Below are 14574 nucleotides of genomic sequence, written 5' to 3' on the forward strand. Positions count from 1 at the left end.
CCGTCACTACGCTTTCAGGATTATCCAGCTAGGATATCCTTGAGCAGCTCCCCCTAGTGGCACTAGGTGTCCGTGCAGACTTCTCTCACAATAGAGAGGTGATTGGGAAGAAGGCCAGTCTGTCCGTCTGTCCGTCCGTCTGTCTGTCCTCCCCAAACCTCCTGGGCTTTTATAGCCCCCAGTGCCCCCTGGTATTAGCAGGGTAGTTTCACATCCCACTTTCACTGTCTATCTACATCAGCCTATAAAGAAACGATAAGTCAAGAAAACATACGATAAGATAAAACTTCATTTGTCCCCAGGGAGATATTTGTCTTTCTTTACCGAAGCTCTTGACATTAATAAATATATATTTGTATATACAGTGGTGTGAAAAACTATTTGCCCCCTTCCTGATTTCTTATTCTTTTGCATGTTTGTCACACAAAATGTTTCTGATCATCAAACACATTTAACCATTAGTCAAATATAACACAAGTAAACACAAAATGCAGTTTTAAATGATGGTTTTATTATTTAGGAGAAAAAATCCAAACCTACATGGCCCTGTGTGAAAAAGTAATTGCCCCCTTGTTCAAAAATCACCTAACTGTGGTGTTTCACACCTGAGTTCAATTTCCTGATTTACTGCCACACCTGTTTCAATCAAGAAATCACTTCAATAGGAGCTGCCTGACACAGAGAAGTAGACCAAAAGCACCTCAAAAGCTAGACATCATGCCAAGATCCAAAGAAATTCAGGAACAAATGAGAACAGAAGTAATTGAGATCTATCAGTCTGGTAAAGGTTAGAAAGCCATTTCTAAAGCTTTGGGACTCCAGCGAACCACAGTGAGAGCCATTATCCACAAATGGCAAAAACATGGAACAGTGGTGAACCTTCCCAGGAGCGGCCGGCCGACCAAAATTACCCCAAGAGCCGAGGCGACTCATCCGAGAGGTCACAAAAGACCCCAGGACAACGTCTAAAGAACTGCAGGCCTCACTTGCCTCAATTAAGGTCAGTGTTCACGACTCCACCATAAGAAAGAGACTGGGCAAAAACGGCCTGCATGGCAGATTTCCAAGACGCAAACCACTGTTAAGCAAAAAAGAACATTAGGGCTCGACTCAATTTTGCTAAGAAACATCTCAATGATTGCCAAGACTTTTGGGAAAATACCTTGTGGACTAATTAGACAAAAGTTGAACTTTTTGGAAGGCAAATGTCCCGTTACATCTGGCGTAAAAGGAACACAGCATTTCAGAAAAAGAACTTCATACCAACAGTAAAATATGGTGGTGGTAGTGTGATGGTCTGGGGTTGTTTTGCTGCTTCAGGACCTGGAAGGCTTGCTGTGATAGATGGAACCATGAATTCTACTGTCTACCAAAAAATCCTGAAGGAGAATGTCCGGCCATCTGTTCGTCAACTCAAGCTGAAGCGATCTTGGGTGCTGCAACAGGACAATGACCCAAAACACACCAGTAAATCCACCTCTGAATGGCTGAAGAAAAACAAAATGAAGACTTTGGAGTGGCCTAGTCAAAGTCCTGACCTGAATCCAATTGAGATGCTATGGCACGACCTTAAAAAGGCGGTTCATGCTAGAAAACCCTCAAATAAAGCTGAATTACAACAATTCTGCAAAGATGAGTGGGCCAAAATTCCTCCAGAGCGCTGTAAAAGACTCATTGCAAGTTATCGCAGACGCTTGATTGCAGTTATTGCTGCTAAGTGTGGCCCAACCAGTTATTAGGTTCAGGGGGCAATTACTTTTTCACACAGGGCCATGGAGGTTTGGATTTTTTTCTCCTAAATAATAATAACCATCATTTAAAAACTGCATTTTGTGTTTACTTGTGTTATATTTGACTAATAGTTAAATGTGTTTGATGATCAGAAACATTTTGTGTGACAAACATGCAAAAGAATAAGAAATCAGGAAGGGGGCAAATAGTTTTTTACACCACTGTAAGTACATTATGGTCTAAACACAGCAGAATGAATAAAAAGAAACAAAATATCTGACTGGGCAGTCACAGTGAGGCGCTATACAGGCAGGAGTATTGCTTCTGGTATAAAGAGAGCCCCAGTCGTGTTTCTTAACACATAATATCTACATTAATAAAAGGAGAAGTGTCTGTCTGTGTCCATCCAACTGCCATGTCTCAGTCATTCCAAAAGACAGATCGTCTCAAACGTTTTTAGTAATAAAATGCACTGCATTTGTCATTCCAACAGAAGGTGCATCACAGAGATTTTTAGTAATAAAATATATTGCATTTTTCATTCCAACAGTTGACGCATCACAAACATTTTTACTAATAAAGTACATTGCATTAATCACTCCAACAGATGGTGCATCACAAACATTAATATTTCTTTTATAAACCCCATACCCAATGGCATAAAACAGAGAGAGATCTGTAAATGTTACCGCTGAGGTCTACGTTGATTACTCAGACTTCAGTCTTAGACGGGTAGCACAGTTAGTGTGTGTATACACTGCTCAAAAAAATATATGGACCCCTTTTTAATCCGAGTGTAGCATCACATCAATAAAACATGTGGGCTGTCGATCTGGTCAGTGAAGTAGCAGAGGGGCTTGTTCTTCAGTTTCAGCTGCTTTGGTGCACTAGGGGGGCCACAATGAGATGACCCCTAAAACAGGAATGAATGGGTTAACAGGTGGAGGGACGCCACTGACATTTTTCCCTCCTCATCTGCTTTGTCACTCGTTTTGCATTTGGCTACAGTCAGTGTCACTACTGGTAGCATGAGGCCATACCTGGAGCCTACAGAGCTGGCACAGATAGTCTCCAGGATGGCAGGCACATCAATACTATGTGGCATTGCCTCCCAGCACACTCTCAAGGGCATGGAGGAAATTCCAGGAGACCGGCAGGCAGTTACTCCAGGAGAGCTACAGGGCCCCTCGTAGAATGTCCTTAACCCATCATCAGGACCCACCGCTATCTGCTCCTTTGGGCAACGAGGAACAGGATGAGCACTGGCAGAGCCTACAAAATGACCTCCAAGCAGACAGGCAGGCCACTGGTGTGAATGTCTCTGACCAGACAAGAAGAGACAGACTTCATGAGGGTGGGCTGAGGCCTTGATGTCCTCTAGTGGGCACCGTGGAGCTCAATTGGCATTTGCCGTAGAATACCAAAATTAGCAGGTCCACCACTGGGATGTCACTGAGCACATGTGACAGACGTGAAAGGGTCTGGAGAAGCCGTGGAGAACGTTATGTTGCCTGTCACATCATTCAGCATGACCAGTTTGGTGGTCTGAGGGATGGGGGCATATCTATGGAAGGACACACATAGACGACACCTTGACTGACATTAGGTATCAGGATGAAATCCTTGGACCTATTGTCAGACACTATGCTGGTGCAGGGGCTCCTGGGTTCCTCCTGGTGCTCAACAATGACCGTCCTCATGTGGCAAGAGGATGAAGGAATTGATACCATTGATTGGCCCCCACGCTCACTCGCCTGACCTCAATACAATAGAACACCTCTGGGAGGGACATTATGTTTGGGTCCATCCAACGCCTCAGACTGTCCAGGAGCTCAGTGATGCCCTGGTCTAGATCTGGGAGGAGATCCCCCAGGACGCCATCTGTCCTCTCATTAGGACATTGTCAGGCAGGCATGCATACAAGCACTTTGGGGGGCATACAAACTACTGAATACTATCTGGAGTTGCTGCAATGAAATACCGGCCAAATGGACTCGCCTGTCTACCACATCATCTTTTCAGTTTGATTTTAGGAGTGTCACTGAATTCAGCCCTCTGTAGGGGCAATAGACATTGACCCCAACTAGACCCACTTCATCGCTCTACATTCTGTTTATAGTTTATAAAATTACCACATTGAACATGTTCTGTTTACAACTTGTTTGTCATCCTTGGATTTGCAGACAGCCAAGAAGTACAAAAGGTCGCTGCCATTGCTGAGCTTCGAAGTTGCCAAGTAATTAAATGCAACATGGAATTGCCCGTATTCACCACTGGAGGGCAGTGTTGTGATACAAATAGGCTCGTATTACTCGCTTGTCTACAGACCGTGGCTTCTGAACCGGAGGTGCGTTTCCACGAGTCTCGCTCACCATTTTCTGAGCTGAAGTGGCTCACGGGAGGCGTCGTGATCACCGGTTTAACTTCATTACTCTTACCAGAATGTCGAGGCAGGCCGCCTTCAGCAGAGTGATCTGGTCAGCGATTGTCAGGGTCGTGAATCCTGGCAGCCTCTTTGCAAACTCCACGATCTTGATGATGCATTTGGTGGACAGTTCGCTGAATTTATCCCAAAGACCCAGATCAAGCTGGACACGATGGTCAGCACTGGAGTTCTGTGGAGAAACAACAGCCCGAGTTAGGAGAAATTAAAAAAAAAGACATCTCAGAGAAGTCGAGCTGAGACACTACAACAATGGCACTATGTATCCATGCTGCGCTTCATCAGTCAATTTGTCGCCATTCTAAGGACGCGTTCAAAAGTATCGATACCATTCTACGATAGATAGATAGATAGATAGATAGATAGATAGATAGATAGATAGATAGATAGATAGATAGATAGATAGATAGATAGATAGATGAAACTGACAAAAGTAGCTGGCAGCCACCATTCCGTATTCCATAGATCAGACTAGATCCTTACTTTTTATGTAAAACTCAACATTTTCTTAAAAAAATGACATTTATATTAAAAAACTAAAAAAGAAAAAAAATTGATATCGCCTTTCCAAAACAATTTTTAAAAGATACAATGAAGGAAAACCAACGGCAAAGTAAAGCATTGGGAAAGTAAAGGCGAAATGTATTCACGTAAAGCTGGGGGTCTTCAAGTTCAGGACCCCTGGGAGCTGCGGGTTTTTGATCATTCTATCAGCCACTGTCACCTTTAATTGATTTCATCGTTGAATCGACCGACTCGTTTTTTTCCTTTAATTTTAAGTGCACAAGGTTGAGATTTACGCTGACAGATCGTTCAGTTTCTATGTCTTCTGTATCTTTAACGGCTTACTTTGTTTTCTTTTGTTTTTACTTCGCTTCTTCTGCGGAGTTTGCTTTCTCACTTGTATTAGTAAGCACACGAGCAGGAGTTGATAGCGAGGTGGGGCGGGGCCTCCTCATTGTCCAGTTTCACTAATACGTGGGCGGAGCCAGGGGGGCGGGGGGACTGGCAGAAGCGAAAGCCCCCCATTGAGGCTCTCTTGGTGTGTCCTAACCCGCTGGGTCGCCTGCTATACAATGAAGGTTTCTGTGTTGTCCACATACTAGAGGCCCAAAGAACCAACTTCACAAGTAAAGAAGCCCACCCACATTAAACGGTTCTTTATAAGGCAACGAGGAATCACAGAGCCAGGGCCGCTGCTGGCCAAATGGGTGCCCTAAGCAGAAATTTACTTTTGTGCCCCCTCCCCCAAATATTACGGATGTAAAAATAAAATAATAAAAAAACACCTACTTAATGACACCATATGGTCATTATTAATCAATAATCATAATTGCCTCTGTGTTTTAATATAATGCATTTTAAGTCATTTTGTTTATTTAGATCTGCTTGTATTCATATTAAGAAAGATGCGTTAGTCGTGAAATTATTACCGACATTAAAACACATTATTAACGTCGACAGAATAAAATAAAGTTTCACAGGATTATGAACGTACCTGAAAGTGATGCACGGGCTTCATCTTGGGCTTTTTTTTTCTTTCGTTTCTCGGCGCCGGACTGTTGATGTCTCTTTCCAGGACCAGGCATATTGTTCAATTATTATCATTTTTGGCCAAATAGGCAGCCGTAACAGAGGTGAGGGTGCGCCGCGCGCGTCATCACGTGTGCTTAGCCTACTCTGCGTTCACCGTAAAATGCAATATATACGTTTAGATTTTTGTTTATTTGTATATGTATATTATTGATATTAATTTATTATAATAATATATAAAAACGAATTTTTGAGCAGCTGGGATGGTGCCCCTCTGTGAGTTGGTGCCCTACGCAGACTGCGTACTCTGCGTATAGGGAGCGGCGGTACTGCACAGAGCTCACAAAAAAGTGCCGCTAAAGAACGAATATTTGCAGAGTATACTAGCAGGGGCTCCGACCAAATGTCCTTAGCAAATATATCCCACCGTCTTCCTCTGTAGAAACAGGGAACCTATGAAAACGTTAACGGAGATAATGGTGTGCAGGATTTACATACCACACAAACACTCATTCAGGTTATGTTATATATATATATATAGTTGAATAGTTTTACTGTCAAATAATGCAAAGAGTACGCGACACGTGTTTCGCACTAATTCTGGGCTCATCAGGCGTACACACTCACTGCACCCCCTCTCGGTGAATCGAATTAGGGCGTGTCGCGTACTCGTTGAATTATTTGACAGTAAAATCTATTCAACCATTCTATGCTCTGCTTCTCGCAACTGAAAGAGGGCACCGTGGCGGATGTTTGCAGGCTCGCAGACCAGTGGCGTAGCTAGGGGCTGGTGTAGGGGGCGGTCCGCCCCGGGCGGCACATTTTGGGGGCGCCATTATTAGCCCAAAGGCTCAGTACAATTCGTGTGTAAGCAGCAGGTTTCGGAAAAATATAATGAATGAAAAAATTAAAATTCTATGATTTTTACCCCAAACGCTTTAAAAATAATTTTCAGACTGTCCTTCTGTGACTGCATCAGATACAGCAGTTGAAATTTATGAGGCAATAACAAAAATAAACATAAACATTACACAGTGATAATAATTTCTAGAAAGATAAACAACTAATTTACAATTTATAATTTCGTTTCAGTATTTGCCTGTTTGGCATCCCATAATATATATATATGTATATATATGTATTATATACATATATATATATTTTATGGGATGCCAAACAGGCAAATACTGTACATTGATTTTCTGAATATATAAAGTCAGCGTCGGTATATATAAAGTCAAAACTTGAATATATAAAGTCAGCGTCGGAATATATAAAGTCATTCCCAAATATATACAGTCAAAACCTGAGTATATAAAGACGGCGTTGGAATATTTAAAGTCAAAACTTGAATATATAAAGTCAGCGCTGGAATATCCATCTATTTCCCAACCCGTTGAATCCGGCCACAGGGTCACGGGGGTCTGCTGGAGCCAATCCCAGCCAACACTGGGCGCAAGGCAGGAACCAATCCTGGGCAGGGCACATGCATCATTTTCAAAACATTAACCGAACAGTGTTTTTTTAATTTATTTTTCTGAATACGTTTTTGTTAACTTATTTCAGTTTTTTTAGTTTACTAAAAATGTGCCCGAGTCGTTTCAATCAATATATTTTGACTTTATATATTCAGGAATGAGTTTATATACTCTGATGTTGACGTTATATATACAGGAATAACTTTATAAATTCCGACGCTGACTTTATATATTCAAGTTTTGACTTTATATATTCCGGCGCTGACTTTATATATTCAAGTTTTGACTTTATATATTCTGACGCCGACTTTATATATTCAGAAAATCAATGTATTTGCCTATTTGGCACCCCTATATATATATATATATATATATATATATATATATATATATATATATATATATATATATATATATATATATATAGTTAGTTGTTTATCTTTCTAGAAATTATTATCATTGTAATGCTTCTGTTTATTTTTGTTGTTACCTCATAAATTTCAACTGCTGTGTCAGATTCCGTCACAGGAAGACAGTCTGAAAATTATTTTTGAAACATTTGTGGATAAAATCAGAGAATTTGACTTTCTTCATTCATGAGTGATATTTTTCCGAACCCTGCTGCTTACACACGAATTGTGCTGAGCCTTTTGGCCAATAATGGCGCCCCCAAAAATGTGCTGCCGCCCCTAGCTACTCTACTGGCCGCTAATAGCAAGGCGTACCTAATAAAGTGGCCGGAGGGGGTGTGTGTTCTGACAGAGCCGGGTCTGCCCTTCCAAGTGATGCATAGGCCAGTAAAAGCCGAGAATGAAGGAATCTCATTGATAGTGCTGCTTTAAAACAACAACACAGACGTATCATTTGTAGATATTGCAACCATTTTTTTTTTCTGGGTGTTCCTGACACATTTATGGTGTTTGGAAGAAACCCCTTTGGAAATAAAACATCCAAACTGCATTTTTTAATAAAACAGAAAAGTGAATGTTGCAATTTGTTTTGATGTGACGTATGTATGAATACAACAGAACTAATACTCCAGCCTGCGGTGGGCTGGCGCCCTGCCCGGGGTTTGTTTCCTGCCTTGCGCCCTGTGTTGGCTGGGATTAGCTCCAGCAGACCCCCCGTGACCCTGTAGTAAGGATACAGCAAGTTGGATAATGGATGGATAATACTCCGGCTGTAAAACAAACAAAAAAGGAGGAATGTCGGACTTTTCTTTGGAGGGTCGCACATGAATGTTGAAAGACGGGCGTTGATGTTATGGCCAGTTAAGTCATGATGGCCGAGTGTAAAGGCTTATGGTTACAGACGGCTGTCTCAGTGCCCCAATGTTGTCCTTCCTGAAGACGGAGACAACAATCCTTCACATTTAACATTTACCAGGCAAAGCGACTCTGACTTTGTGGTCGTTCTTATCAGCTGACAGCCATGCCACCTGCACTTCAGAAGAAACCATCCACCTGACGCTCAGAACGTTCAGGCCAGGCCAGGACTTGGATGGGAGACCATTTAGGAAAAAGCTTAGGTTGCTGCTAAAAAAGGTGCTGGCGAGACCTGCAAGGGGGGCTCTTAAATAGGTATTATGATTGTGGACTCCAATGCCACCAGTGCAGTGACAGGGGGACACTGTGCTGTAAAACTAGCCCCTGTCCTTCAGATGAGATACTAAAATGGAGGTCCTGACTATCTGTGGTCATGAAAGATCCTTGGGCATCCTTTGTGAAGAGTAGGGTGTATCCCAATGTTCAGGCTAAATTGCTCACCATGGTCTCTTCATTCTGGACCCCTCATCATGCCTGGTCTCTGATTAGCTAGCTCTCTCTCTCTCATCACTTCACCACTTAACAGCTCACTGGGGTGGTGTTTGAAATGGGCATTGGGAGGTATTGTGTGATGTGTGTATCATAGATGGACACTTTTGAAAGCCGTATACGAGTATGGGCACTAGGTAAATGAAGAATATGGGTGCCAGATGAGGAATATGGGTACCAGATGAATGAAAAATATGGGTACCAGATGAATGAGAAATATGGGTACCAGATGAGGAATATGGGTGCCTGATGAGTAACATGGGTACCTGATGAGTAATATGGGTACGAGACAAATGAGAAATATGGGTACCAGATGAATACAGAATATGAGTACTAGATGAGGAATATGGATACCAGTTGAATATGGAATATGATTACCAGATGAGCAAGATGGCACACTGCTCTGTGTATAGGATAGATGCAGATGGTACTCATGTGGCCAGCCTATATGAACAGCTTCTTTTCACACTCACCGTTGTGTATTTGCCCAGCTGGCACAAGGATGGGAAGGTCTCCTGATGTGCCTTGCTGACCTTCTGGACAAGCTCCTCCAGCTCAGAAGTCATCTCGTAGCTCTCCTGGATTACTGGCTCCTCCTTGATTTCCTTCTTTTTCTTATTCCTGTCGTTGCGGACAGCTGACCAGCCAAATTCCAAGGTGGGCAGAGAGACAGAGAGGACAAAGAAACAGAAAGAGATTCAGTAGGCACTTCAGGCCTGGCTTTCCTAATCTCGGGCCCACTGTCCCCAAAGCCATGTCCTACAAATTCTTTCCCGTTTCGTTTTGCTTCCTCTTCTGACGCTTCAGTTTCCCCTGTCTAAATTTCTGTATTCCTTGTGCTCTCCATTAACACCCCTTTCCAAGCCCCCCTTTCCCCCCTCCCACCTCACTTCCTTCCCCTCAGGATATCCATTAATAGTTCCTGGACAATGCATTCCATGGGACTGTCCAGCATTGCTTGAGCAGCACAGGGCCCATCAGGTTGGGGGTATGAGTGAGGGTTTGTATGCTTAGTGGGCACCTTAGCTTTAAAGTTTCAGATGGTGACATTAGAAGCACACTTCCCTTAAGAGCCTGCCAAGTCAAAGGGAGGCCCAAATATGCACACTTCATTCGTTTTATAGCGCCTTTCACAGAGAGTTTTTGGGGGTATTTTTTTTTTTTTAATTACTATTCTGCCATTCATGAGCTCAGGTTATTTTGGGGCAGTTTAATGTGCTGGGAGTGGCAGGGCTGTCACAAATCACATTGTGGATGTCACAGGTGGATAAAAGTAAAGAATGAACAAGAAGTAAAGGACCTCCTGGGGACCCCAAGTGACATCCCACTTGATTCCACTTACTTTCTGGTTATGAAGACAGACGGAAATTTTGGGCCCCTAGAGTCACCACCCGCTGATGCCCCACTGCCTGGCTATTTTCTCTTCCTCTTCCTCGCTTTTTATCTTTTTCTCATTCACCCCCTCTATCTTTTGTTCCTTCCCTGTCACCCCTTGCTCTTTCACTTCTTCATTTTGTGCTCCTTTTCCTTGCCAACTGTTCTTCTCCCCCTAATCAGACCAGCTTTCCCAGTCTCCTTGAGCTCCAGGACTGGCCCAGTGGGATAATATTTACCCACCAGCATAGACCTGAGGACATTTGTGACAGATTGTGGTGTCATAGTGGCTCTATGGGACATTGAGGTGCAGCATATTTTTTTCATCTAAGGGGTGTTACCCTAGAAAGAAGCAAAGAACTAAGAGTCACTGCCCCACTGGTAGCTCATAGGTGGCAAATGAGAAGGGGAGGTTGAGAACTGGCATGCTGCCCATACATCCAGAACTACCCAGTGCCAGAGAATTGGGCACCCTTGTCACTAGAGTCAGTAATTTTTCATTAAGGGGGTCAGAATGCAGGAGGGTTGATGGGCATCTTTAAAGTGCCCGTAGAGTTTCTGAAAACAGGGAAAAGGGGGCACACAGATTGGCACCAATTAGGACTCCTATATGACATAGACTTAAGAGGAATATATGGGCTGGTGATGATGGCACACAGGGGATTTTAAAGGTGCCGTGCCCACAGGAGGGTATGGGCTGGCGCAGAGAACTTCCTTCCAAACTGTACAAAATTGTATGAGACTCTAGGAGGATTGCAACAGGTGTCAACAATGACGCATCCCGGATTGGCAGATGATGGGCAAATAGTGGGCTACACTTGTGGACCCTGCATCCCTTACACCCACCTCTTTTTAAATTATTATTTAACTCCAGGGGTATCTACAGGTCTCATTTGAGCTAAAAGTGATCCTCGGTGGCATAGCACTCACTTTGGTGCCCACCTCAATTTTGCAGCAAAGTGGAATTAAAACAAATGGATGGCTTACAGGTCACGTCTTTAACTCATGGGCAGGATGATGGGTGGTACTGGAAGTTGGGGAGGTAGGTGACATATTCTTCCCTTTATTTACATCCAATGTCCCCAGATATGCATGGAGATGTCAGGTCACTGATACAAAACTGTCCACAGGAAATTGACTGGCAGCCTTGCTATAGTGGCAAGGGGTATGAGGGCAAATAGGCTGGGTCAATGTGTATGTAAGACCGACAGACAGCATAATGTAACAAAACCTATATGGGATCGTGCTTAATTTAAAAACTCCGTTTTCATATAACGCCTTTCCTAGCATTCGAGTTAGCATGACAGGAAATGAACTGATGGGTGGCTCTTCTTAATGTGTGAAGACCATCCAGTGACAAAAACGGTGACATTCTGGGATAGGTGCTACAAGAAAGAGAAAGGGGTCTGCATTTCCACAAGTGACAGATGAGTGCCACCCACATCCAAAAAAAAAAAAAATACAACTTAACATTTGTATTTGGGGACTTAAAAATGTGGCAGTGGGCTGTAATGCCAAGTCACCAATGGAACATTCAAGACACCAATCACAAAGAAATAAACTGGTACTCACGGTGGCAACCCCAAAGCGAAAGTTCAGTATACTTTGTATAGCGCCTTTCACAATAACAGAGCAGCACCTGTATGAGGCAGTTATCACTAAGAAAAGGTGCAACTGTCTAGTGCTTCTCTGAAGGGCCTTTGACATTTATTACTATTTTATATTATTTTCAGAATAAACAGACAAGCTCACAGAGATTATTTCCATTAACTTGAGGTAAAATGGTTATTACAGGGTATGACCACCTGGTGGCAGTGCACCAGAAAAACTTTTTCCCCCCAGTAATGCGGCAGTTGCTTTGCTTTTCCCAGCATTCACTTATCAAGACGTTCATTTTCTAGTCTGCTTATTTAGTTTAGTGTCGCGGGGGCAAAGGAGACCTGGGAGCAAAGGCAGGCTTAACTAGCGCCAGCAGGAGGCACCAGTCCAATCACACACACACAGCGACACGCTCCTGACATTCAATACTTTTTAATAATACTAATAATATTAACACTACTACTACTACTAACAATAATAATAATTGCACTTGAGCTTTAATGGGAAAAAAAAATCCAATAGCATTTGGTTTTGCAACCCATGTGCAGCCCAACTTCCTAATATCAGTCATTGCAGATTATGACCACTTGGTGGTGCTGCACCACAGGAATAACTAGACAAAGTCGTTCGGGTTTTTCTAGATTTTAAGAAGGCAACACTTGCTTGTAACTGTTAAAAATTTTTCAGTATTTAAACATTCTAGTTTTTTTTTTTTTTTGAAGTTATGCTGCTTGAAAGCTACTTTTTGTAATGCAACTTTTGCCTTCATTATGCCAAAGAGACAGTTTAATATTGAAATTATGTCTATAATATAGTGCCTTTCACATCTATCTATCTATTTTATAGTGGCTTTCACATCTATCTATCTATCTATTTTATAGTGGCTTTCACATCTATCTATCTATCTATTTTATAGTGGCTTTCGCATCTATCTATCTACCTGATATAGTGCCTTTCACATCTATCTATCTATATGTCTATCTATCTGATATAGTGCCTTTCATATCTATCTATCTTTCTGATATAGTGCCTTTCACATCTATCTAAGTTATATAGTGCCTTTCACATCTATCTATCTGATATAGTGCCATTCACATCTATCTACCTGATATAGTGCCTTTCACATCTATCTATCTATTTTATAGTGCCTTTCACATTTATCTATTTTATAGTGCCTTTCACATCTATCTATTTTATAGTCCCTTTCACATCTATCTATTTTATAGTGCCTTTCACATCTATCTGTTTTATAGTGCCTTTCACATCTATCTATTTTATAGTGCCTTTCACATTTATCTATTTTATAGTGCCTTTCACATCTATCTATCTACCTGTTAAAGTGCCTTTTTTATCCGTCTATCCTGCTTATCCAGGTTACTATCAAGGATACGAGAGCCTTCAGAAGCAGCACCCAATGTAAAGTCAGACACATCCTCACCCATTCTCAACAGTTTAATATTTGCATTTTATTGTTTTCTTTTATAGAAATCTATGCCAGCAATGATCAGTTTTGCAGCCTATCCTTTTTGGAGGTGAAAGTGGTCATTACTAGGTATGGCCACTGGATGGCACTGCAGTTAATGTAACTTTGGCCTCAAATCATTTCTGCTTTTCCTGTAATCCACCCCCCCATCTGTGTTCTAGGCCTGCTTCTCCTGTTTCGTCTCACAGGGGGCTACACCGTGCCATCTCATCTCATCTCATCACCTCAATCAGTGAGTGCACAGGTACAGTTTATTTCCGTGTATATTATTTTCGCCTTTTTTTTTTTTAATAGAAAGACATTGTGGCAGTGGTCAGTTCAGCAAGTCAAGCTGCCTGAAGGTCACATTGTCATTGCTAGGTGTGCCCACTAGGTGGCGCTGCTCCAATGGGCTCCTCACATTGACAATCCCAGGGACCTTTTTTTGTTTTTTTACTTTCTTTTCCTAGAATTCAAGGTCATTGCTTTCTGGGAAGCTCACCTTCCTTTGACATGCCAACCTCGAAGCACTTCTGCAGGCGGCAGTACTGGCAGCGGTTCCGCGTCACCTTGTTGATTTGGCAGTTTTTATCACGGTGGCAGGTGTACACCATGTTTTTCTGGATACTCCGACGAAAAAAGCCCTGAAAGAAACAAGTTGGCATAAATTTTAGCGCCATCTCTCTTTCGTTATTTAATTTTTTTGGGGGGGTGTGGCACACCCTCACCTACATTCTTAACACCAACTGGACCTCACCTTGCAGCCTTCACAGGAGCTCACGCCATAGTGGTACCCAGAGGACTTGTCTTGGCACACAAAGCAGGGCTTGTACACCCGAGGTGGAGGAGGGGGAGAGGGAGAGCTGGGCACCATCTCTTCTGAACTGGTACTCTGGGTCTCCACCGCTGGAAGGAAAAAGCAGTGACAGGTTACTCAGAGTGCCCACCCCATTAAATGGCCAAAAAAAAAAAAAAAATGAGGGTGCATTAGAAATTATACCAATTTGGCCATATCTTCTACAAATCATGCACACCCTTCCCTCTTTTTAGATCAGGTGGGCAAAATATGCCAACCCCCCCCAGTGACATCACTAATGGAATGTGCCAACACTCTGCCTTTGCCTCCTTTCTCCCCATTTC

At 42.6% G+C, this 14574-nt stretch overlaps 1 protein-coding gene across 2 annotated transcripts in view; it reads right to left on the reverse strand.

The window, feature by feature from the left end:
- The window catches only part of rarga (retinoic acid receptor gamma a), a 176414-nt gene that overhangs the window by 17734 nt on the left and 144106 nt on the right, over positions 1-14574 (reverse strand). For both annotated transcript variants that reach the window (XM_039746718.1, XM_039746719.1), the window contains 4 exons: positions 14192-14340; positions 13937-14078; positions 9473-9636; positions 4170-4346 (listed from right to left, as the gene is read on the reverse strand). In XM_039746718.1, the coding sequence (XP_039602652.1) occupies positions 4170-4346; positions 9473-9636; positions 13937-14078; positions 14192-14340 (632 nt within the window). The remainder of the gene's footprint in view (positions 1-4169; positions 4347-9472; positions 9637-13936; positions 14079-14191; positions 14341-14574) is intronic.

This window comes from Polypterus senegalus, chromosome 3 (assembly GCF_016835505.1).
Source record: "Polypterus senegalus isolate Bchr_013 chromosome 3, ASM1683550v1, whole genome shotgun sequence".
Lineage (NCBI taxonomy): Eukaryota > Metazoa > Chordata > Cladistia > Polypteriformes > Polypteridae > Polypterus > Polypterus senegalus.